Here is a 26103-nt window from a genome sequence, read left to right on the forward strand (position 1 = left end):
CCTTACAGGAAGAATACAAGGAAAGGAGAGTAGTTGCAAGCTGGTGACATATTTTTAATGTGTGGTGGTATTGTTGGGATGTTGAAGGATGCAGAGAGATGGTTAAGTGTGGTTAAGTATGGCCACATGTGTGTGTTTCTTTAGCTCTGTGTGTGATAGAAGAGCAGCAGACAGGCGATCCAGGAGCAGGATCTCTTCACAAACACGCTTACAGCTGAACACGGGAGAAGTTGATCTGCAGAGGATGAAAAGTGACAAAAACTTCTCTGAAGTTTTCTCCCACTCACTTAGTTTCACGCACACTCCACCAAACAATCAATCTACCTACCTGCCTCCACATTGATATTGGCAATCTCCCCCGATATTTTGCATATGTAGGTGGTGTTGTGTGGGAGTGTGTCTGTGAAGCCGCTCAGGGTCAGTCTGTAGCCCCGGGGCTCCAGCTCCTGCACGTAGCTCTTATCCTTGAATTGGCTCTCTGCAGACGAGCCGGACACATTGGTGTTAATGACGGACTCTTTGGTTCCAGGGGACCAGGAGAACTCATAGCTGTTGTACTGGCTGATCTTGAGCTCGATCATGCAGTCCACTCTCAGGTCCCTGTCGTCCTCAACACACACAGAGATTTGATCGCCGCACTCTGCTGGGATCAGCAGCACTGGGGCAGAGCAGAGAAGGGCACAGGAAAAACACAGAAGTGATTAGATTACTGTATATTTCCTTTCATTGCACCAGAAGCCTTTACGTAACTGAGCAGGGTTCTCACCTCCCAGTACTCCACACAGAAACAGAGACTTGAGCATGATGGGAAAGCACCCATCCAACTTTGAGAACAAGAGAGGAAATGTGAGAATGAAAAGCACTTTACAAAGATCATCATGTAAAACTAAAACATAAGCAATCCCTGGCTTTACAGTGATACCACTAATGGAGTTATAATCCATTACTGCTTCTCAACCACTCTCTAGAAAGTTGTGATGTGGTTTTGGTTGAGGTCAACATCATTTCTAGTAAAGTGATTCAAAAAGAACAAAAGGAAAAAAGTATACAGCAAACACAGGTTTGTCACTTGGTTGGAAAAGGCTGAGATACTCTGATCTAATTTGTAAAACATTGTCTACAGAACCACCTGTGGGAAAATCAAATGACTTAACAGGATTCAAAGTGAAAGATGACATAGATGTTTTCTCTCTTCCGTTTAATCTCCTGTTTTTCTACACTATTCCTCATATTTTCCCACTTCCCCTGGCACAGTTTGACTTGTATCATGTTATGGCAATTTTACGTAGTCGTCAGGAATAAAGAGTGAATCAAACAAACAGTTAGTCTGTCTTTAATTACGAGGCCTCGGGCACAAATCAACACAACACAATAGCATCATAAAGAAACTTAAGATACAGCATTGAAACAGGAATTTTGTCCAGACAGAATGTCTAGACACGATCTCCAACAATAGATTTTTAGAGAAAGTTTCGGGAAACACACACACATTCAATGACTCATATGAAGCCTGGTCACTTGATGCAGATGAAAACAGAAAAACTTATGATCAGATACATTTGTACCTGTGTTGTGTTTACAGGCTCTACAGGAACAGTAGAATTTCCACTACTACACTATCCCAAGCATTAATGGATTTAAATGTCAAGTTAAAAACTTCTATTTATTGAACTTGATTGTTTTCTGTTACCACCCCCTGCAAATCTAGATTATCTAGCACATTCTTTGTCATCCAAATGTAACCCTAGTGCTCATACAACTTCTCTGATCTGCAGCAGAACATATCAGGGATCTTACCTCCTTTCAGGACTGGATGATGCGGGAGCTCCTGCCTATGTGCACTCGTCCGGTGATGGTATTTTGTGCCTCAGTGTGCAGCACTGCAGAGCATCTGACTCCTGAGGCGATGTAGGAGAGACACGTAGCACAGAGAGGCAGAGAGAGAGTGGGAGGGCTGAGGGTGGACCGGAGAGCGCTGATTTGTCTCTCTCCTCTGCAGTGTCTGACAGAGGACACATTGGTAGGCTGGCTGAAGAAAACACAGCGTCAGCATCATTGTGTAATGACCTTGTCTCCTTTCCTCTCTGGGCCTCTCATCACCTTTTACCCTTCACAAAAACTACCTTGTTCTGCTTTGCCTTCATGTCTCTCTAAGGGATGTTCTCCCTCTGATTTCCATTTTGAAAGTTGCTCTGATAGATATAGATGACTTACATGATGATTTAATCTTGTAGAGTGATTTTACAGAAAGCATGCTTTAACAGTAGAAATACACACCATTACAGGGGGAATTTTAGATCCCTTCCACATCCCTAGAAAAATTATTTCCAAATGACTCATGCACAATAACGGCTCAGTGTCTCCACCTTAAGGCCAGTAAAGGGAACCAAGTGGGCTTGGTGCACATTCACAGCCTGTATCACTAGGTGCCAGTGTTCGGCCATGTGAAGTTGAAGTGGCTGCTGTGGTAGGGATGGATGTGACCTACATTGCTTAAAACTACAGGAGGGTATAGAGTTTAACCTCATATCAAGCTCACTTTTTAAATGCTCACACTGATAAAAGAAATATAAAGTATGGAAATAATCAACATAATAAGAAGTTAGATAATGTAGGATGAGCTTACAGGTGAGCTTGTGAATCCTTCTTACTCCTTTTACCCATTGATTGATGATAAGTCTGCTGTCCATATGAGCCATGTGTGTATGGATGAGGGAGTAACCCCAGAGAAACATACACATAAAGGGTAAATTGCAGATGGAAATGATAAGCAAGGAAGAGTTCTGGCACAGTGAGCTCATGTTATTGAAAACTGACTAAAGGCCAAATCACTGTGAGCAGTTTGTCTTGACAATAAAACAACATAAAATGACAGTATGTTCTTTTAAAAAAACAATTGATTAACAACAAAAATCTGTGTTTTTTTCAAGGTTGTGTTTCCTGGTTATGGATCCCAACTTAATTTCACACTAATACAACTATACATTCCTGCTTGTTGACAATTAATCATTTGAATCCTTTGAATTGATGCCATTGTGAATACATTTCTCTGTCACGATGCCCCCTACATCATCTTCCTGGTTCATTTTCATCATCAGACACTGTCTCACTCTTTCTTCCCGATCTCATTTGCAAGTTTCACTCATTTCTCACCTGCCTACCAAAGGTTTCTCTCCTGAGCTTCCCTCCTCTGCAAAACACCCTGGACATCTAGACAAGGCCAGACCTTTAAAAGTCATCTCAGCAGTCTGTTAGTATATCAAATGCATGTGGGATATTGTTGAGTGTTCTAACATTATACTATATAACTCCCTGTACACGTACAAGTCTTTATTTTCAATTAATTGATTTATATCATTTTCGACATGGTCCAAATGAGACAAAATATGACTTCCTGTTCAGGCAGCAAACAATATAAAAGAGGTTTTCTACATAAAATGCAAGCTGGGACAGATAACACAAAAATACTAACATACTAGACTAAAAAACATACAACAAAAGCTTTAGTCATCACAACAAGTGTTCATAAAATCAACATTTGCTAAAATGGAAGGAAACAAATAAGAGTACAAATTAAGCTTTTAGAGATCACAAATTAAGAAACAATGTCCATTCATTTGTTTTCTCCCACCACAACAATTTCCAGGCCCTTTAATTATCCATTTATGACCTCCAACAAGGAGGTTTTGTTTTAACTTCTGTCGGTTTCCTGGTTTGTTTGTCAGCAAGATTTTGCTAAAACCACTGAACAGATTTCCATGGCACTTGTTGGATAGATGGAACATGAGATAATCAAGGATGGGCTAAGAGGTAACCCATCAAAATTTGGCATGATTCCGGACAAAGGCCAGATCCATTTTTTTTCGAGTATGCTCTCGACTGAGTGCCATTCTAGTTCATACTCAGATGAACTCAGGGATCAAATCTCAGTTTCGTGAATGGATGATGGATCAGCACGGGGGGCCTTCACTGGTCAACGGGATCCGATTCCTCTATGTAGAGTACGCCCCTGTCCTAATTCAGCCTAATTGAGTCTGCTTGTTTAATACAACATGTTGACTGCGCCTTTTTGTTTTTCTGTAAATGTGCATACCATCCAGCTGAGCCCTCACACACTGACAGGGCTGACAGTGGACTGAACTGGGGGTGGGGGGGTGGGGGGGGGCTCTCTCTGAAATAATCTGCCCACGCGTTAAGCTGCTTTATCCCCGCCAAGCCTCAGCCGGACTCTGCTGCCGCAGCCCCGTCACCAGTCGGCGGGGAGTCGGACTCAAAGCGGGAGAAAGAAAAAGTGACACACTCGCACAAACAGGCTCGGAGATAAGTTTGAGAAACAATTGTTGTTTTTGTGCAGTTTGTGGATCCGGAGTCAGCGGGAGCTCGGTGAGTTTTTTGGAGCGCTGAGGGGAGGAGGACTCACGGTGCTGAAGCTGAACCTGCAACCTGCACTCAGTCCGGGAGGCAGGAGGTAGAAAACAAGTGCACGCTGGGAATCGAACCACACAGAGAAGCTGGCACTGGTGGCATGGGCATGGAGAACACTGGACTGTGGATATTCCTGATAACAACCTGTGTTGTTCCAGGTATGGCTGCTCTGCTTCTCTTCTTAGCGCCTGGCGGGTGGAAGATGAGTCTGGTGATGTCAGGAGGAGGACATGGTTGATTTATCTGTTTCTAATCTATAGCTACCGATCACTTACGAGGAGATCAGACACAGGGCAGAGACTGAAAGTAAAAATGGGCCAAAGAACAATTCAGAATCAGGATCAGGTCCAGTATGTTGTATATTCACTGTTCAGTTAACATCTCTGACATTAGGAGGTAAATTAAATTGAAAGTATAAATCATTGTGAAGGCTGGATCATCTTTTTAATTCCTAAGTCTATGTTCACAACCAGCATGTATCTGAAACATTTACACTTTTAGATTCATGTAATCGACTTAGTGATTATATTACATGAATGATTAGAAATTCATAAAATATTTGATCTATTTTTAATTAGTAATATATAGCATATGCATGTTTAATGAATCAAACATTAATGAGTCTGTTTACTTCTATTATCTTCATCTTCTCAATATCTCTATATTCATTAGAAGTGGTAAAATATAAATAAAAAGGTCACCATTTTATATTTGACTATACTTTATACCACACCAAATTACTTTTATGCATATTAATAAGTAGTGAAGTAGAACTGAACTCAGTAGAGTGCATTCCTCCGCCAAGGTCTAATAATCCCCTTATATTCAATCAAGCTGCACCAAATTTCATACACTTATAGATCCGTTCTTTAAATTCTCCTGTATCTACCTCCAGATACTGGTATACATCAATCATCGAAATTTCATAGGAATCCTAAGCTATAAAGCATTCTTCCACAGTTTCAAGAAATTCCGTTCTGTTGTTTTGTATAATCTTGCTCAGAAATTAACAAACAAACTAACAAACAAATGGATAGGGTTGAAAACTTAACCTCCTTGGGAGAGGCAATGATTGTTTTATTTATATTTATAAAGCAGTTTCCACCTGCTTGTGGAAAATCCTTTTGCATGATAATCATATCTCAAAGGACAAATATAGACTGTATATTAAGATGGACAATGTGTTACCGCCTCCTCCCATTATCCATATTTTAAGTTGAAATATTCTAGATATGAATGCCACCATCTTGCACATTTGGATCCAGACTCTGCTATGTAGCTTTTAGGTGATGAGACGTGGTAACGAGGTCTTGTCAATACATGCGTTCATCCAATCACTATTAGTCTCAGCTGTCAATCATGACATTTCACCCGGTTTTTATAACTAATTAAAACCAAATTTATCAGAAAAATGTATATTTGAACAAACATCAATGTGATAAGAACCACCTACATTTTTTTACATTTTATTTTACTTCCTACTCTGGTCCATGTCCATTCCGCTAACATGGAGGAGACTTCATTTATGATCCATACTGCAGCCGACCACTAGGTGGCAAGCAAAACGCTTAAAATCTAACAACTGATGTGTTCATCAGCAGTAAATGGTTTAATAAAACTATCACTGGAGGGATTTGTAACAATTTATAAAACCGTGTTGTGCAATAGGAGTAGACTTGACGTTGGCTAATTATTAATAATCATGAAATATGATTATTAAAATAATAAAAATTATCTATCAAAAATAATTAAATTATTAATTGAAGATGATCAGTAATCAAATAACAATAAAACCACTAATGAGAAAATAGGAATTATCAATTAGAAAGTACAAGCTGTCAATTAACAATGATAAGGTTATCAACCAAGAATAATGAAAATAATTAGTCTAAAACAATAAAATTATCAATTTAAGAATAATACTATCTATATTAATAATTGAGAAAGGGGGGGCACCACCCTGGTTACCAGGGACCAACGATGTCAAGCTATAATTATCAGTCTCATAATGATAAATGTCAAATTAATAATGTCAATATTTTAATATTAACGATTACTTAATAAACAGTGAAGGCTTCTAAGTTCGAGCACAGGCGATCATAATCCAGCTGCAATCACATACATATGCACAAATAATCACAGACTACAGATACTTTAATTACAAAAGTATTTATTAAAAAGGGGAAATAAAGTTATAATGTTATTCAATGATTTATCATTTTAACAAGCTCCAATATTTCAAAGGTAAACACAGCAGCAGCACTTATCACAATTCAGAAAATACATGGACAACCTGCGGTCTACCTATGTATGTCTGTCTCTATGTGTGTGTGTGTCTGTGTCAAAGTGTCTCTCTGTGTGTGTGTGTCTATGTGTGTGTGTGTGAAATAAAGTTAGTGTTATTTAATGATTCATCATCTTAACAAACTCCCATATTTCAAAGATAACAACAGCAGCTTATCACAATTTAGAACACGCATGTAACCTCTGGTCCATCTATGTGTCTCTGTGTGTGTGTGTGTCTGTCTGTGTCTATCAATGTGTGTGTGTGTGTGTGTGTGTGTGTGTGTGTGTGTGTGCGAGAGAGAGAAAAAGAAGGGGGGTGGCGATGACGCGTAGTGACATCACATCTAAGATGGAGGCCGATCATGATTCGTGGAATCAAGGCCTAAAAACTCTCAAAATGGCGGATTGACTACAAAACAAGATGGCGGAGCCGTTATGAATTTAGAGCCAGGATGGGAGGAGAGAGAGAGCGGAGGCGTGGCAATAATAGACTCAAAATGGTGGGTTTAACTTAACGTTATCCAAAATGGAGAATATGTTAATGACACCATGTGGCCGGAGCGCACACTGGTGGTCGTCACATGAATTACACAAAGGAAATTTTAGACAAAGAGAATTCTTATCTCTGCTTGGCTTTGGGGCCGAATGGTTTCCAGATGTGTTCAGCCTCTCTAAGCATAGATTTAACTATGTGACATGACCTGTATTATAAATACAGGTCAGGAGTGTGTATAGGTCGGTTTAGAAGGAGAGAGAGAGAGAGAGAGAGAGAGAGAGAACATGAGAAAACATGTAAGGAGAGTCCAAAGAAGCTCTTAAAAATACGTCTGAGATGAGTTAACAGTGATTCACCCCTCAGCCCTCAAGCGAGCGTTGTGGGCCGAGGTTCTGATCGGTGAAATCACTGCAGACGCACACAGACGTTAACAGTGCGGGCGGAGGCGCTTCTCGCGGCCCTATTTACTGCAACACAAAACATTGCGATCCAACCGGAAACCGGAAGTAGCGGCTCGGAGTAGTGGCCGGCTAAAACAATGGAACACGGAAGTTCCATCAACAAAATACACTCAAGTATTAAATCAACACGCTACATATTAAAACTAACATCTGCCCAGACAACATAAGCCTCTTACTGTGATCGTGATTTCGTGGGTTGCATGCGACTTGGCGCGAATCCCCGGAGGTTCAGTGAATCGCTTGAAGTTTCTCAGACGGGCTCTCGTGAGCACCGCAGCTGGGCCGGAGCCGATCCGTTGTGCTCCGTGGCGAGATGAGGTTTCGTCTTCTTCTGCAGCAGCGGAGATCGTGCTGCCTCACAGGGACGTTCGGCTGCTTGTAGCCGTTGTAGATCGTGTGGAGAAAGAATAAAGTAAAGTCCGTGTGGATAAGGAAACAGTCTGAGATCGTCCAGCGAGCAATTTCCTGTTTTGATCTTTCCAAGTTAAAAACAGGAAAAGTCCTTTTCAAAATAAAAACGTCAACTAAGATAAAAGAATGAATGAATGAAATGAATTGAAATGAATAAAACAAACGTCTAGTCGCCTCCTTAGTTACTGAGTCGTGTGGTTAGACCTCTTGAGGTCAGAAAACAACTTGAGCAGCGTGGAAAGGAAGATGACAAAGAGAGTCTCTTAAAAATACCGAGTTAACTAGTAGAACCCCGGAGGGGTTCTGTTGTCGCTTGGGCATCTGAGTGAAGAGAGACAGATTTCTGGGAGCAGAGGGGTTTTGTTCTACCTGGGAGGTACCTGCCCCCCTGGAGGAGGGGTCAAGGGTCAGTGTTGCCCTCAGCCAATTAGATGTCAGGGTCCCGACCTTAGTGGGCGGGGATTCGACCTCAGTGGGCGTTTCAGAGTCTCATTTGGGTTTTTGCAGAGCGGCCTGCAACATCTCCCCACCAGGCCCTACTGGAGGGGGGGCACAGTGGGGGTTCAGGACATGCTTCCCCCACCAAGGCGAGGCTCCAGGCTGTCTAGAGAAGGTGTGAATTAAGACTGAAACTGGTTGAACTGGTTTCAGCTGGGCCTTGTAGGCCTCAAGTATTTACAACCTATTGTTTGATGGTCACTCAGGACCTCACCCCCAACAATCCCCCTTTGGTCTGAAAAGTGGGTCGTGACCCGGTTTCCAGGGCACACTAGGGTCGAGAGTCCATAATCCATGTGAGGTAATCCTTGAGTGGAGTTGAAGCATTGAAAGTTAGTTCATCATGAGGCAGAGATGCATAAATGTCTTTGAGGCATGAGTCTAAACAGAGAGAGGTAATTGTCTGGGCAGACAGAGGCTAAACAACATATATTCTAAAACACGGCGCACATTTCAATTTCACATAATGCTTATCGGCAGTTATTGTTAACATACTGATGAATTTCGGTGAAGAGTGAAATGAAAGAAAAGTGGAAAAAGGAACAGAAGAAAATGTTTGAGTAGGTGCTGGTGTTTTGAGGTAAACATGTGTGTTATTCTGTCAAACCAAAACATTTAGAACGGCGAGTCACGTTCTGTTGTTCGCTAACCTGTGAATATATGGTAAATCCTATTTCTAGGTTTGCAAATCTACAGATATTGAAATTTTTCTGCCAAGACTGAATTGCCAACTGTACCCGTGAGGGCTGCACAACCGTAGTGGTAACGACTTCAAAATCCTCAACGAGGTCTAAGGAGTTCACTACCTGAACATACGTTATACAATTTACTGACAGAGGGTCTAAAGCATGCAGCTATTGATGGAGTGAGTGGTTTGAGCGGTCTTTGTTTTAAAATTGGGATTTCTTCCCCCCCCCTTTCAGGTGTGGAGGTGAGAGGGGTTTCTGGCAGCGCCTCGGTCCTTCCCAGTCATTGAAGTCATCTTTAGGAGTGGAGAAGGAGGGCAACTGCTTCTAGTTTCGCCAACGGGGTTCAGTGTCTGGTCTCTTAGGGGAGCCTGGAGGAACACGTGGCACAATGTCTCTCATTGCTTCATCCACACATCTCCGTATTAATTCCTCTGTGCCAGGATGCATCCCATGTGTTGGATTTCGGTCACCATCACTATACTCCTGGTATTGATGAGGTTTCCTTTGGTTACAGCCCCTACTTCTCTGTGGAGAGGGATTCAGGTGCTGAGGTCGAAACTGTTTGTGGGGCTGGTTGAAATCCTCACCCCCTTGGTTTTGAGGGGCACCCTGTTGGAAGGGTCGTTGTTTCTGGTTCTCTTTGCTGGGGTTCATCTGGGCGTGGGGAAAGTTGTCATCTTCCAGCGCCGGGTCCACATGTGTTTGGACTTGAACTGCCAGAACCACGGTGTCGTCTTCGTTACACCCTCGGTTGTCTGGGTCGAAGCGATAAATGTCTTTTTCAAGGGGCTCTTGCCGCCGGTTGCGGATTTCCTCTCTTTGAGGGGGTGCTGAGTCATCAGTGTCTTTTGACTCGAATGTGCCACGGTACTCATCTTCGTGGCCACCATCTCTTGCACCGGGGTTGGAGGACCATCCAGGACGCGACCGTGAGTCATGGTGCGCCTCTGCCTGAGTGGCAGACTGGGAATCTCCTTCAGCCCTCCAGGACGGAGTCCTTCCGTCGTTGTGATGTGGATCAGCATGGCTCCGTGCAGGATGTGTTCCTTCTGGCTGGAGTGGATGCTGTGTGTCCGCTGGACAGGCATTTGATGTTGCCTCATAGCGGTCCCAGGTCACTGCACGTCTAGGGGTTGAGTCCTGCTCCCCCTTTGGTGTTGAGTGGGTCGGAGCGGTTGACTGCTGGGTGTGTCTGGCCCGCCAGATCAAAGCTTCCTCTGCATGAGGGTTGCGTAGCTGTGCTCGCAGCTTTTCTCCCAGTGTCTCTGTTCCGCTGGCTCCACCGGGAATGACGTCAGCTCCTGGCCCTGTCATCAGGGATCTCAGCTTGAGGGGGGGGGGCAGCTCTGTTTGACTGTGCCCCCCTTTCTGCTGACCTTTGACCTGCGCGTGCTCCTGCCCCGCCTGGTCCTGTTCTTTGCGGGTCTCGATGATATGCCGCAGGTGGGAGTTTTTCTCCTGCTCCGCTCGACATGCTGCTTTGCATGGCTCTGAGCGCCTTCGCATGTTCTTGGGTCTGCAGCTCGGCTCTCTGCTGGTAGAGGAGTGTCAGTTGACCCAGAGCATGGGGTAGTTTCGGATGCGGGCCAGTGGGGTTGATGAGTGCATGGACAGTTCTTGATCTTACGATCGCAGGTACTTATTTCATACTCACTCAATTCACTCACCGCATCATTAGAAAAAATTAATCAGACTGGCTACAGTCTCTAATAGGACCTCTGGTCCTGAGGGAGCACTTGCCCCACGGTGTTACATGCTACTCATCTTCTGAGTGCGAAAAGGCACCTGGTGGACTGCTCAAGCTTGCTTGGATAAAGTGGGTAAAACACTTAATTAAAAACTACACAACAAGATACACAGGTGAGCTTCACCCTGTGTCTATAAAGTAGCAATGAAGGATAGCTCGGTGGCTCAATCCTTAAGACCTAGTTGGTCAACAACTAGTCTTCTCAAAACTAGTCTCTCAAATCTAGTTTGTCTCCTTAAGATCAAAAGCATGCAGAAAATCTCCTATAAAAATTACCAACTACTGAAACGCAGTCAGCAACCAACCATAGTTACACAAAAGTCTGCTTAGCAAAGGGAATTAAGAATAAAGAAAATTCAAAGAGAAATTAGTTTCGAACCTATGTCTCTCTTCAAAAATTAATCATAATTATTGTGCATTGAAATACACAACCACTGACATGCTATAAGCAACCAACCACGGATACACAAGGCACTAGTATACCTGCTTGGGACAGGTACAAAGGGATAAAAATAAAAATTTTCAAAGAGAAATAAATTCCTAGAATTATTTTTCTCTTTTCTTAAATTATTTATGATTCTTGTGCTTCGAGAACACAACCACCGATTGCACTCTGCAGCCAATTACGGATACACCAGGCACTGGTAAACCGGTTTGGTAAAAGTTCAAATGGATTAAAAATAAAACTTTGCAAAGAAGAATAAATTTCCAAAATTATTTTCTTCTTCAACAACGCATCATGATCAATACCAAATGAGAGAAAGGAAAAGTTTTGAAAAAAAATTAAAAATTTTCAAAAAAATTTAAATTTTTCAAAAAAAATCAAATTTCTGGAAAAAAAGAATCTGGATTATTGTACACAGTATTATGATACAGCTGGAGTTAGATCGCCTCACAGGGGGCACCATTTATGTTGTGCAATAGGAGTAGACTTGACGTTGGCTAATTATTAATAATCATGAAATATGATTATTAAAATAATAAAAATTATCTATCAAAAATAATTAAATTATTAATTGAAGATGATCAGTAATCAAATAACAATAAAACCACTAATGAGAAAATAGGAATTATCAATTAGAAAGTACAAGCTGTCAATTAACAATGATAAGGTTATCAACCAAGAATAATGAAAATAATTAGTCTAAAACAATAAAATTATCAATTTAAGAATAATACTATCTATATTAATAATTGAGAAAGGGGGGGCACCACCCTGGTTACCAGGGACCAACGATGTCAAGCTATAATTATCAGTCTCATAATGATAAATGTCAAATTAATAATGTCAATATTTTAATATTAACGATTACTTAATAAACAGTGAAGGCTTCTAAGTTCGAGCACAGGCGATCATAATCCAGCTGCAATCACATACATATGCACAAATAATCACAGACTACAGATACTTTAATTACAAAAGTATTTATTAAAAAGGGGAAATAAAGTTATAATGTTATTCAATGATTTATCATTTTAACAAGCTCCAATATTTCAAAGGTAAACACAGCAGCAGCACTTATCACAATTCAGAAAATACATGGACAACCTGCGGTCTACCTATGTATGTCTGTCTCTATGTGTGTGTGTGTCTGTGTCAAAGTGTCTCTCTGTGTGTGTGTGTCTATGTGTGTGTGTGTGAAATAAAGTTAGTGTTATTTAATGATTCATCATCTTAACAAACTCCCATATTTCAAAGATAACAACAGCAGCTTATCACAATTTAGAACACGCATGTAACCTCTGGTCCATCTATGTGTCTCTGTGTGTGTGTGTGTCTGTCTGTGTCTATCAATGTGTGTGTGTGTGTGTGTGTGTGTGTGTGTGTGTGCGAGAGAGAGAAAAAGAAGGGGGGTGGCGATGACGCGTAGTGACATCACATCTAAGATGGAGGCCGATCATGATTCGTGGAATCAAGGCCTAAAAACTCTCAAAATGGCGGATTGACTACAAAACAAGATGGCGGAGCCGTTATGAATTTAGAGCCAGGATGGGAGGAGAGAGAGAGCGGAGGCGTGGCAATAATAGACTCAAAATGGTGGGTTTAACTTAACGTTATCCAAAATGGAGAATATGTTAATGACACCATGTGGCCGGAGCGCACACTGGTGGTCGTCACATGAATTACACAAAGGAAATTTTAGACAAAGAGAATTCTTATCTCTGCTTGGCTTTGGGGCCGAATGGTTTCCAGATGTGTTCAGCCTCTCTAAGCATAGATTTAACTATGTGACATGACCTGTATTATAAATACAGGTCAGGAGTGTGTATAGGTCGGTTTAGAAGGAGAGAGAGAGAGAGAGAGAGAGAGAGAGAACATGAGAAAACATGTAAGGAGAGTCCAAAGAAGCTCTTAAAAATACGTCTGAGATGAGTTAACAGTGATTCACCCCTCAGCCCTCAAGCGAGCGTTGTGGGCCGAGGTTCTGATCGGTGAAATCACTGCAGACGCACACAGACGTTAACAGTGCGGGCGGAGGCGCTTCTCGCGGCCCTATTTACTGCAACACAAAACATTGCGATCCAACCGGAAACCGGAAGTAGCGGCTCGGAGTAGTGGCCGGCTAAAACAATGGAACACGGAAGTTCCATCAACAAAATACACTCAAGTATTAAATCAACACGCTACATATTAAAACTAACATCTGCCCAGACAACATAAGCCTCTTACTGTGATCGTGATTTCGTGGGTTGCATGCGACTTGGCGCGAATCCCCGGAGGTTCAGTGAATCGCTTGAAGTTTCTCAGACGGGCTCTCGTGAGCACCGCAGCTGGGCCGGAGCCGATCCGTTGTGCTCCGTGGCGAGATGAGGTTTCGTCTTCTTCTGCAGCAGCGGAGATCGTGCTGCCTCACAGGGACGTTCGGCTGCTTGTAGCCGTTGTAGATCGTGTGGAGAAAGAATAAAGTAAAGTCCGTGTGGATAAGGAAACAGTCTGAGATCGTCCAGCGAGCAATTTCCTGTTTTGATCTTTCCAAGTTAAAAACAGGAAAAGTCCTTTTCAAAATAAAAACGTCAACTAAGATAAAAGAATGAATGAATGAAATGAATTGAAATGAATAAAACAAACGTCTAGTCGCCTCCTTAGTTACTGAGTCGTGTGGTTAGACCTCTTGAGGTCAGAAAACAACTTGAGCAGCGTGGAAAGGAAGATGACAAAGAGAGTCTCTTAAAAATACCGAGTTAACTAGTAGAACCCCGGAGGGGTTCTGTTGTCGCTTGGGCATCTGAGTGAAGAGAGACAGATTTCTGGGAGCAGAGGGGTTTTGTTCTACCTGGGAGGTACCTGCCCCCCTGGAGGAGGGGTCAAGGGTCAGTGTTGCCCTCAGCCAATTAGATGTCAGGGTCCCGACCTTAGTGGGCGGGGATTCGACCTCAGTGGGCGTTTCAGAGTCTCATTTGGGTTTTTGCAGAGCGGCCTGCAACATCTCCCCACCAGGCCCTACTGGAGGGGGGGCACAGTGGGGGTTCAGGACATGCTTCCCCCACCAAGGCGAGGCTCCAGGCTGTCTAGAGAAGGTGTGAATTAAGACTGAAACTGGTTGAACTGGTTTCAGCTGGGCCTTGTAGGCCTCAAGTATTTACAACCTATTGTTTGATGGTCACTCAGGACCTCACCCCCAACAACCGTTATTATACATTTTCAAAATTAAGTTTATTCTTCATGTGATTTATTCTATAGGTTCAGGGATTTTCTTGTTTTCACTAATGTTTGATGTTGTATTTGATGCTCAGTATGTTAGTGTCAGTTTTAATCGTTTTTATCTGCTATCTTAATGATTTACTCTCTGAAACTAAACAACTTCATTCTTGATCAATGCAAATTAGACAGTTTCAGCGGACTGGTGTGTATTTTTCAGTTGGCCCAAACTTCACTGTGAACAACCTCGTCTTTGGCTGCTCCGGCAGATGGCCTCTGCACATCTTCCAGAGTTCTGAGTGTCTAACTCTTGCCTCATAGTAACAGGTGCATTGGTGTAATCACACTAAGCTGGGGGCCAAACATGCAGCTGGCATCAGAGTTGTAGCTGTGTATTACAAGGGGGGTGGGGCAGGGGTAGTACACAAGCTACGTCATGTCAAAAGCGATTGTGGCAGCATACGGAGGTGTTCAGCTGCTGCATCTGCTGTGATTGCTTTTTTCATTCAGTCTGTGGTTAACCCCCCCAGTTGGCCAGTTGAGCAGTAATTTGCTGGTGTGCAAGACATGTGTGTATGTGTTATTAGCGAGTGTGAGGTCGCACCATGTGTGTAGGATTGTCATGTTGAAGGACAGACCAGTGGATTAGAGCGGCACAGGGAGCAGCAAGAGTGTAACAACATGATCGCTGCCAAGTCCCATCAGCCGGCTGACTGTGGCTGCAGCGTGTCTGTCTTCTCCTACTCAGAGAGGCTCCTCGGGGCTGTCAGCTCCTTGTGAGGTGGCCACCAAATTGATGAGGGGGCTGTCACGGGGAGTCACTAATATGTTTTTTCCCCTGCATAGAAAAGTTCTCTGCGGAAAGACACAGACAAGGCGGACAGACAGACATCCTCATGAATTTTACCATAATCCACTGTCCACAGCTGGAACACACAGACGCTGCTCCACAGAAATAATCCAGCAGAAACACACAGCCCTTCTACCCCCCCTCCATTTTGTGTCATTCAATTTTTTGCACCATAGTCGGCTCATTTGGAACCACATTTCCCCCTTCTCCTCTTCTCTCGGCCAGTTGATCGTCCTCCAAACACTTCTTTCTTAATTTCTCTCCATCTTTTATATTCTCCCTTCATGTCCCAAAACACAGATGCAGCAGTAGCAGTCATCGTAATCCTGTGAGCTGCCCGCTGAACACCGGCCAAACACACACTCCGGGTTCCTGTAGTGTCACAGAGATTACACACCCACACAAACATGCACACATCGACATGCATGCATGCATGCGCGTGTGTGTGTGTCTGCACAGATACCAGTCATAAACAATGAGAGATTACAATCATTTTAGGGAGGGAAAAAAACAAGGGTAGAAGAAGAGTTCTCAATTTCAATCAGGAAAAAATGGGCAGCCGTGCATATCATTTGGTAAAGTGGATATCCAAATGTCAGAGTTCATCTTTGGTGAAGTTGCTGGTTTGCTGTGGTGATACGCAATATGTAAAATGTAAAAATATTTGAAGATGCAGGTATTGGTGTAGAGTAGTCATATCACACATGAGTGTTTAGTTTGACCATTGTGTGTTTTTTCGCTCAATCTTTATTCTGCCTAAGGTTTCCCTACATTGTAAGTTACAAGGCCAAAGACACAAATACACAGTGTAATCCCAGATCAATCACAGATTTGATGGCCTAAAGATTAAACAGTTAATCTGTCCTCTACTATTTTCTCTCCGGGTTTTTCATTTTCTCGTCTGTTGCATGAGGTCAAAGGTTTTTTCCCTGTATCAGTAGCCGTCTGGTAGTCTTGCAGTGTAATGTGATGATTTTTAGTAACAGCATCACTGCAGACAATGATGTCACCTTCATATTTTTAATCTGGACACATACTACATATATGAATGATCTGTTAAGACGTCCATTTTAACAGTAATGGCGAATGTCATTCCTGCTTATGGCTGCTGATGTTATGTCGTTTTTATGAACCTTAATGTGTGAGGAGCCTTTTATCGAATGCAGCACAAATCAGTGTGATGCATTAAGTCTATGGTGTCAGAACAATGCAGTTGTCATTGTCTGTGCAGTGCCCACGTTGTTTAAATAGCAAATGCACCTAATCCCATGAGTGTGGCCAAATGCATTGTTGACACACTAATCCCATTTATATTGGCAATCCACCAAGGTGAAAGCGCAACTGGGGTTTAAAGCGAATTGGTGATGGCATTCCGAAATGGTTTATAACATAAAGACCATATATAATTAAGGACAACCCTTTGAACTATGCGTCTGATGTAGTAACTTAGAAAAAAGAAAAAACAACACAATATAGATTGTTTAAATAGAGCCCTTATGCTTATTAAAATAGGTATAATTTTAGATTGGTCTGTACAATTTTAGTCATACATTCATGGTCCCCAGAAGATTCATCTAGTGAATCCTGCAGGTTTATGTTTATGTTGAGTGACTTCTGGATTGTTTTAAATGTGTGATTGCTGATTTTACATAGCAAAACTTAGTATTTACAGCTACACTCGTTCACCAATCTCGAGGAAAAAGTTATATCACTTATATTCCTCTGGGCCGTGCTGCTTCTTCATCCTCTCACGTTGGATGTTATCATGTCACACTCTCTCCTCTTGAGGTACAAAGTGGTATTATAAGAAGAAACAGGCCAGGGATAGTTAACATGCTATCTTCAGTAAAAATCTGTATGACCCAATACATTGACATCTTTGATGTAATGTCAAAACTGTTATTTATTGACATTTTGTCGATAGTTTAAGATCATTTTAATTTGAATATTTCAATTTAAAATACTTAATCATAGCACCTTTAATGTGCCTTTTAGGTTATCTCTCGGATTAAATAATTGACATGACAAAAAATATTATATATGATTTGATGACATATCTGTTTCATTCTGATTTGGTGAATACTGTGATGTCTGTCTTATTTTTTGTAAATTTGTATTGCTGCATCTAGCTTACATTTCATTGTTGTGAGCTGAAATGTAAAACAGCAATCAGAGAGTGTACGTGAATGACATTACATTTAACATTAGACACAAGTGTTTCTCCCATATTTTTTCATAATAACCAGAAACACCTGCCACTGTCTCTCCATTGCCCTCACAGAGAGACAAGAAAAGGCTGAAAATAGATTCACTTAATGAAGAAAGCTGGAGGATATCCTTTTCAGGATATAAACAAAAAGCCCAGCAGCATGCTGTAATGCCCTTGCTGTTCCTGCATGCTGAACATTCAAATGTGAAACAATATTGCCATTGTTTTGGTTACGTTCCCATGATCCTCTCTTGCCTGTGTGCTGCTGTTTATGTATTATTGTCCGGACGACTGCTGAGCTCATTTCCTATAGTCTACACAAAAGAAGAATGTGAATGGACCCAGCAGAAAAGAGGAAGGTGGGCAAACTAGATATAAACGTGTGTGTGTGTGTGTGTGTGTGTGTGTGTGTGTCAGCTGAGGGCTCTCTTTCTGCTCTGCCTCCACCTAAAGCACTTAATCAGCTCAGCCACAGAGCTCAGTAGGGGGACGACTCTCAGGCCACATCTACACTAAAAGCTTGTTGTTTTCAAACACTTCACTTTTTCTACATTTACACCTGCTCCACACTACTCCGGAGTTTTGGTGTCTCTAAAATGTAATGTTTGAGAGACTAAAAAACTACATCCAGCGGTGGCGTGGGACATAAACGGCCACATTTTTTTGCTGTGGAACCAAATACATCCTGGGCCCTGGTCGCTCGAGACACATGAGGAGATACATGTTAATGCCAGACGTGAACTGATGAACTCAGAGCTGTCTGCTTGTGATTGGATCATTTGAGAAGTATGTTAATACCGGGTCCGAACAAAGCCAAAGAAATTGGTTTATTTCAGTGAAAGGTACTTTATCTCCTCATTGTGAAGGAAATCTTTCAGGGGGACAGAATAATTATTTTTACGGAGACAAATTATGTCTTAAACTTAAGTATTTATTCTCATTACTGGATGCATCAGGGAAACCAGGCTGATGAGCCGTACAGAAAGTTAACAAGTCAACATTTGTGTTGCCATCAAATCTGAGTCGTATTATAAACTCCAGTAAACTCTTTAAATTACTTTTCACGTGGAGCTTCTCTGTTGGACAAATGTACGTAAACCCTGGCTCACCAAACCATTGTTGTGTCAGTGAATGTCCTCCTGTCCTCCGTTATCTATCTGGCATCCTAAGTCTACTGACTCAGTAATAACACATGTGGTGTATAATCCTCTTCTGACTTTACTCTAGGTTCTGTCATCCTGGGTTACAGAGAGGCCCCCAAACATAAACCAATGACGTGAAAAATGATCAAATCAAATGAACAAAATAGACCTTAACCATCAAAACTTCCATTAGAAGACAGGGCTGAAATTACAAACTGACTTGCTCGTGAGCTCTTGCTGTATTTACTGATGTCCACAACAAGTTCATTTTTAAAACAAAGATGAAAGATCTCAAACCAGACAATATTTTAAATTCTGTTTCAGAAATAAACTCAGCCTGTACTAACACACCTGAAAACACATATTACTCATGCATGTGCTGGTGTAAACAGGAAGTATGAATCAGTTATGGTACAGACAAATGTCTTAAAATGTCGACCTGCTCCTTTAACACATGTCTCATACATTTCATCCATCAGAGATACGGTAAATTATCCTCTCACAGATGCAGACAATGCATATACTGAACATGGCCTTAGTCAAAATCCTGTCATCAATCTACCATAATAAGGTCAGTGGAGTTCAGAGTGTGTTTGACCTTATTATGAGATGGTAAAAGCTGATGAAACTGAGCCTCAGTTAATCACAGAACATTCACATAACATTAAATCAAGGGTTCCTTGTCTGTAACAGAAGCTTAAAAATGCACAAACAAATTTGTAATGGTTAAATCCACAATATTTCCGGCTAAACATTTTGTAATCGTGATCAGCGAACATGTACACCATCAAATGGACCACAGAGTTTCCGATGCAGATGCGGTTTAATATCCTAAATGCTGTAATCTATTCCCACTGCTGGCCTTCTCCCCTCCCACTGACCCACACAACCACACCACGGGTTATAAAATCCCACTCCAGTACAAAACTGTCAAACTTGTGGATGTCAGCAGTGCAGGTGGAGGAACTTTTGCAGCTCTTAAGTGACCTTGTGAAGTTTTAAAAGTGCAGTGACACTAAGCTTCAGAGAATACAACAAGTATAAAAAGTTATACCTTACATTCATTGAACTTAATAAGCCTTACATACAGTCTTGTGAGGTAATTTTTGTTGATTTAAATCAAGATCAATTCATCTCTTAACAGGCATATGACCTTGATTCTTCACTGTATTTCAGGGCTGATTGCCTTTCTATTCTCGTACAGAGACATCCTGTGCTTGACCTTTATTTGGGTTATTGTTGAAGAATTTTTTAAATGTCATCCAGTATGATGATGCAATTTCTTACATTAGATGCTAACACCCTTTCCACACCCTACAGATCTGACACTAGAGGAACTCTTGCTCTTTCTATCATAACAAAGTGTGTTTCTGCAGACTTCTCCTCTGTCTCTGTTTCCAACTTGTTATTTTAAAGAAGATTGTAAGATATTGTTTTGTCCTGACTTTAAATAATTGAATTCAATGCTAATAGAAAGCCAGATGTAAGAAGATATGTGCTTATTTCTAGAGGAGGCTCTAACAAAGCTGAGCCTACTTCATGGTGAACACTCTTGTCAGAGTGGTCAGCTGTAGTTTTGATGTCAGAGACTAGAACACTAATGGACTGATCAATACTCCATCAATAACATGGAGCTATTTGGCCGCAGGACGAACTCTGACTTATCGTATCTGTTGTTTTTTCAAGCACAATATTTCAAACATATGAGTTACATTCAACCTTTATAATTTAGCAGCATAACATCTGTATTCATGTTCTGGTTGTCTGGGTTGTGGTCTTGTATGTTTGAGAGACGTAACCAAAAGAATTTGTGATAGCAAATGAAACCTTATCAAGCTAATTTTCATAACAAAACCTAGGGTGTCCTTTATAATATTGTCAGGAATGGCTTTTTGCTGATGATGACATTCTTTGTGAGACATTTTCAAAAAAAAATAATAGACTTTTGTGGTGCTTTTTAAGATACTTATTACATTATATTTGCACTGTCTTCAATTTTCTGATGGAGGACTCCAATAATGTTTTGGGTGTTATATGTTTTCCATATAAGTAAAAACGCAATGATAAATGACACAAGAAATCATTACATTTATAATACATATGGGATAATACTTTCAGGCAAAGTTATACGTCTTATAACAATTTTAACTGTCTTAATGCATTTCCCCTTTATCAGCTCTTATTTTTAACTATTGGCCTGCTGCCTATTTATAGAGGTAAAGGGTTTTCAAAGAGATTAACCAAAAAATAAACCATTTTTTATTTTTTTAAATTTGTAAAATATATTAATTGAAAGATGAGATGTACTCAAAGACGGCTGATTGTCACTGACTGACGTTGAATGAGGGATATTGAGAATATTTGTGAACCTGTCTGATTAGTAGAGTATGATCCTACTTTAGCTGACAGACACACACGTGACTCGTGTACATTCAGGAAGCGGTTGTGGCTCTGCGGTGCTCAGTAAGTCAGTGGGAGCAGTAGCCAAACAAATCGTGCTTATTTATACCTCACTCTAATCCATGACCTTTGACCTCAGCTCACCTCTCATGCTGCTAAAATGTACCATCTTTGACAGCTTAGCTCACTTTATAGGCTCAATGTGCTGCACTGACTGTGAACAGCTTAGAGCGTGCCAGTCTGATGCTGCCAACCTGTGTGTATGCGTATTTGTATGTGTGCCCAGTTTAGGTGAGCGTGCTTTCAGGTCTTTAACACTCACGTTTCTCCCTCAGGAATAAAAACCCAGACTGTGGAGATGGATGATGGTAAGGCGGGGTATGTCGGGTCGAAGGTGGATCTCCGCTGTCGGTTCATCAACAGCTTCCCCCCTGTCAAAATCTCACAGGTATTCAGTTGTCCTCTTGAACATATGGATTACTTTACATTAAAAAGAAAAACTCCCAAATCCGATGATACTAGACACTCGGAGCAAAGATTCCGTAATTCAGCATAAACTCTGTCCATGTGATAATCTGTGCTTCAGTAATCTGTTGAACCTACTTTCTTATACATCCAGTGATTCATTCAATTTAGCCATATTTTTGCATCAGAAACCGGATTTTGCATTGCGTATTAAACTGGATTATTAATGGTGGTTTTACATGTGTCACTGTGTGAAAAAGCCTTCGGGAATTTGTTCTGAAAGCGACAGTGATCCTGAAATGGTCCTTTGACTAAAACATATGAATATCAATTAATTTGTAATACTTTTCGATTCTAACATGCACATTTAGCTGTTTTTTAAGACAGTCCTCAATGAGTCTCTGTTCAACATTTCAAGCCTTAGTGAGCTCCTGTTTCAATCAATTTATTAATTTGTCTTTTTTTATAGTATAAAGTCAAATTTTTTCTTAGCCCATCATTATAACCTACATTGGGTCGATCTTAGGTAACATGGCAGAAACTGGTGAATGGCACCAAGCAGAACGTAGCGATCGCCAACCCCTCCCTGGGTGTGTCCGTGGCCCCGCCCTACAGGGACCGTGTCACCTTCAAGAATGCGGCAGTGAGGCGACGAACTCCGACCCTTGAAGACACCACCATCACCTTCTCCTCGCTCCGCCTCACTGACGAGTCCAGCTACATCTGCGAATACACCACGTTTCCCGCAGGGAACAGAGAGAACACTGTGAACCTCACAGTCTACGGTAAGGAACACGTGGTTGTTCCCCAGGAGAGGAGAGGTTGTTGAATATTAGGATTTGTTGTGTTTATTAGTAAAGCATATCGTGGAGGTGCCTCAGTGAGCACCTCAAGGTAAACATTGGAGATTTGAGAGGAGTTGGCCAATTAGCTCTCTCTCAATTCTAAAGGCAGCAGCAGAAACTTGAGAGACAAACATGAGGAGAGACTGAGAGAGAAAGGACTGGTACACAAACCAGGGGACTTTTATACTTTCTCGGCATGTCCAACTTCATATCTGTTGCTAGGCAACAGCAATAAGGACAGGACAAACCAGTGACGCCGAGCAGGGACAGCTTTTACCTGTCCGCACCCTGGACAGGCTGTAAATTAAACATCAAAAGGCCTTCTCGTGTCTGACTATCTCTGTTCATTTTAATTCCCTCAGTTCGCCCGACAACTCAGATGAGTCTGTCCACCCCGACGCTGGTAGCTCGTTCGTCCAATCTGAAAACACCTGTGGCCACCTGCATCTCTGCCAATGGAAAACCAGCGGGTATCATTAGGTGTGTGTGTGTGTGTGTACGTGTGTGTGATTTAGAGATGAGGAGTGTTTAGCCCTCCCTTTATTATGGTTAGCATTGCTACACTGTCATAGATGTTTTTATCCCACCACTACGCTTTTGTCTTATTGAATTTTAAATATTCTAATTCTTCTTCTCCTACATCTGTGTTTGATTGGTTCCTTGTGGGTTTGAGCAGTTGGGAGACGAAGGTTCCGGGAGAGGCGACCACTCGAGAGTACAGGAACTCAGACGGGACGTTCACTGTTCAGAGTGACTACATTCTGGTGCCAAGCAAAGAAACACACAAGGAGACGCTCACCTGTGTCACCAGCTACAACGACGAAGTCTATACTGACAGTGTCACCCTCGATATCCAGTGTGAGTCTCTCTCATTCGTAACAATAGCCTCATAACTACACAGTCTCTGAATCCAAATTAATTTGACATTTGTGTGTTTACCAGATGAGCCAGATGTTTCAGTGGACGGCTTTGATGGAAACTGGTATCTAAACCGAGAGAACGTCCAGCTGAGCTGCCAAGCTGATGCCAACCCAACCGTCTCTCTGTATCAGTGGAAATTGTGAGTACAACGCTGTGTTACTCATTTGCTATTTCTTACTTATTAGAACACACAGTGAAATGGAGACGTGTAACACGTTTCACCTGCACACACCTGCTAAATTCAATGTTTCTTACCTTCACCACGTTGATGTCTGAGGCTGTTAATGATGTGTGCAGGTAAAGAATTTGTTTCACAATGTGTTATTGTTTTAGTGTAATATTCTGTGTTCTGCAGGATTAATGGCTCCATACCGAACAGTGCTGAGATCCGTGACAACGTCCTCAGCTTTAAGGGGCCGGTCACATACGACCTGCAAGGTACATACGTGTGTGACGCCACCAACAGCATCGGGACACGATCGGGTTCTGTGGAGGTCAGCGTCATAGGTACGTTCACTTATGCTCTGGGGTCATTTGTTTTGATGATAAGTGAACAAGTATTCCTGCTCATATTACTGCATCTGATCCTGCTGTTTCTTTGTATTATACTTTTCTTTATGCTCCAATTTTTCTTGCGTGACTCTACGTGTATGTTTGAATTTTTATTATTGTGTCTTTCTCTGCAGAAAAGCCTTTACCGCAGATAGCATCAGGTGATGTCATCAGTGTAGTCGCCTTGTTGCTGGCTGCCGGAGTGCTCATGGGCATCACTGTCACAGTCCTGGTGCTCAAAATCAGAAGTAGAAAGGACAACTCCTCGTATGTAAACACCACATTATCTTTTTTTCCCTTTGTTTCACCTGCTCTTTGTCACATTATGGTTTTTGTCCTTCACTTCCATCCTCATCATCCATCTTTTATTCTGTTTTGTTCCTTGATCAGAAATGATTCTCAGTCAGGAAAACCGCTCCAGCCGATAAGGAAAAGACCAGGAGACGATATCCAGGTACAGTGTCTTGTATCTATAATTCATATACAGCTATGAAAAATATTTTCCCTCATATTTTAATAATTTGTGATGGCAGTTCCACACTACCTGTTGGTATATTTGAGTGTGAATTATAATGATTGTATAATAGTATTGTTTTCAATTGAATTAATGCTGGCTGGTAATAGTAGAGTCATTGGAAGCTGATGCTGAATAATACATGAAGCAGCTGTTACAGAGAACAACACTTCACCCTCTCCCGCAGCTCTTCTCAAAAGTTTTTGTCATAAACAAAAGAAGCCATTACAATGCATCACTTCACAAATTGCAAGTAGTCTCTACTGTACATCAGTCCTCATATATAATATTACAGTGTGAAGTTTCTGTTTTATTTAGTTTCCTCAATGTGTTGATTGTTTCGAATGCATTATTTAGACCATTTTGAAACCTGTGCCATATAAATCTATGTTTACTTTCATGAAGTTTTATTTCTTTATCTTTGTTGGCAAATTGCTGCATTTCTTGATACAGAAACAGCAAACCGTAGGTCAGTGAAAATGTATTAAAACCTTTGGCAGGAAAGTTTATTGTGTCACAGATGAGCTCATCCCCATGAGCATGATGAGAAAAAAACACTAGGGGACCAAACATCTCTCTGTAGAACTGCCACAAGCTCAGAAACTCTAATAATAATATAATCATAACAATAAGCTTTTTATCTTTTCTTAACCAAGTTACAAACGTGCTTCTCAATAGGATAAAACGTAAAAAATGAAATAAACATAAACAACCAAACAATGAGTAAGTAAATCGAATATATTGAAATTCATCCAGAAACGAAATAGAAGAACATCCTATGAAGGGATTTAAAAGCAGTAATAGATGTAACATTTCTGATCTCAGCTGGGAAGTTGATTTCAGAGTTTTGGGGCCTGTACTTTATCCTTTTGTCACCAATTGGGATTTACCAGAAGACAATCAGTTGATCTAAGATGGCGTGCAGGCTCATAAGGAGTTAGTAAATCCTTGATAGTCACAGATGCTTGGTTGTGTAAAGCGATGAAAGTCATCAATAATGTTTTAGGATAAAAGCGAAAACAAACAAGAAGCCAATGCAGCGAGGCCGCAATCAGTTTTCTTTAACCAGTTATAATCCTCACAGCATTTTGTGCCAACTGAAGGTGATGCAGGGAAGCCTGTGTAAAGCTATATGTGTAAATGTATTGTATTAATTTTGAGCTTTAACGCACAACTCTCATGTCTCCACAGCATTCAGGACGGTTTTATGAAGAGCTTCCTAACACAGCAGATTATGTGAGTTACAGACTGGCCTGTAACAAGGAGGACTACCCTGAGCCCTACTCCCCTCCCATCAACCCCCCGCTGTCGTTTCTGCCCCAGCACCCCTACCACTGCTCACTACCAACCACCGCGACCAGCAGCAGCAGCACCGACACGTCGAAAAACACCTTCTCTCCTCCCTCACACACCATGGCCATCTTCAGTTACCCCTCAGTACCGGGCCTGTCTTCTCCTCCCCCGGGAGTGGCCGCATACACTTTTCCTAAAGAGCAGTACGTCTGAACCGGCACCTCATCACAAACTCAAACCTCTGCAGTGAGCTCAGATG

The 26103-nt window shown here is 41.6% G+C and overlaps 1 protein-coding gene across 1 annotated transcript; it reads left to right on the forward strand.

Annotated features, from left to right (window-relative positions):
* The first annotated feature begins 4525 nt into the window (after window positions 1-4525).
* On the forward strand, window positions 4526-26057 carry nectin1a (nectin cell adhesion molecule 1a). Its single transcript, XM_061085307.1, has 10 exons — window positions 4526-4583; window positions 21590-21702; window positions 22246-22504; window positions 22927-23044; window positions 23241-23422; window positions 23507-23624; window positions 23841-23992; window positions 24172-24304; window positions 24428-24491; window positions 25743-26057. The coding sequence occupies exons 1-10, from the start codon at window positions 4526-4528 to the stop codon at window positions 26055-26057; spliced, it is 1512 nt and encodes a 503-aa protein (XP_060941290.1).
* Window positions 26058-26103: the final 46 nt, after the last annotated feature.

Source organism: Limanda limanda, chromosome 14 (genome assembly GCF_963576545.1).
Source record: "Limanda limanda chromosome 14, fLimLim1.1, whole genome shotgun sequence".
In the NCBI taxonomy this organism is placed as follows: domain Eukaryota; kingdom Metazoa; phylum Chordata; class Actinopteri; order Pleuronectiformes; family Pleuronectidae; genus Limanda; species Limanda limanda.

Excerpts from the sequence above, each read along its gene's own strand:
- nectin1a (XM_061085307.1), top strand. The coding sequence starts at position 4,526 with ATGGGCATGGAGAACACTGGACTGTGGATATTCCTGATAACAACCTGT. Across the intron at positions 23,045-23,240 it reads AAACCAGCGGGTATCATTAG|TTGGGAGACGAAGGTTCCGG; the intron begins GTGTGTGTGTGT and ends GGGTTTGAGCAG. Across the intron at positions 23,423-23,506 it reads TGTCACCCTCGATATCCAGT|ATGAGCCAGATGTTTCAGTG; the intron begins GTGAGTCTCTCT and ends TGTGTTTACCAG.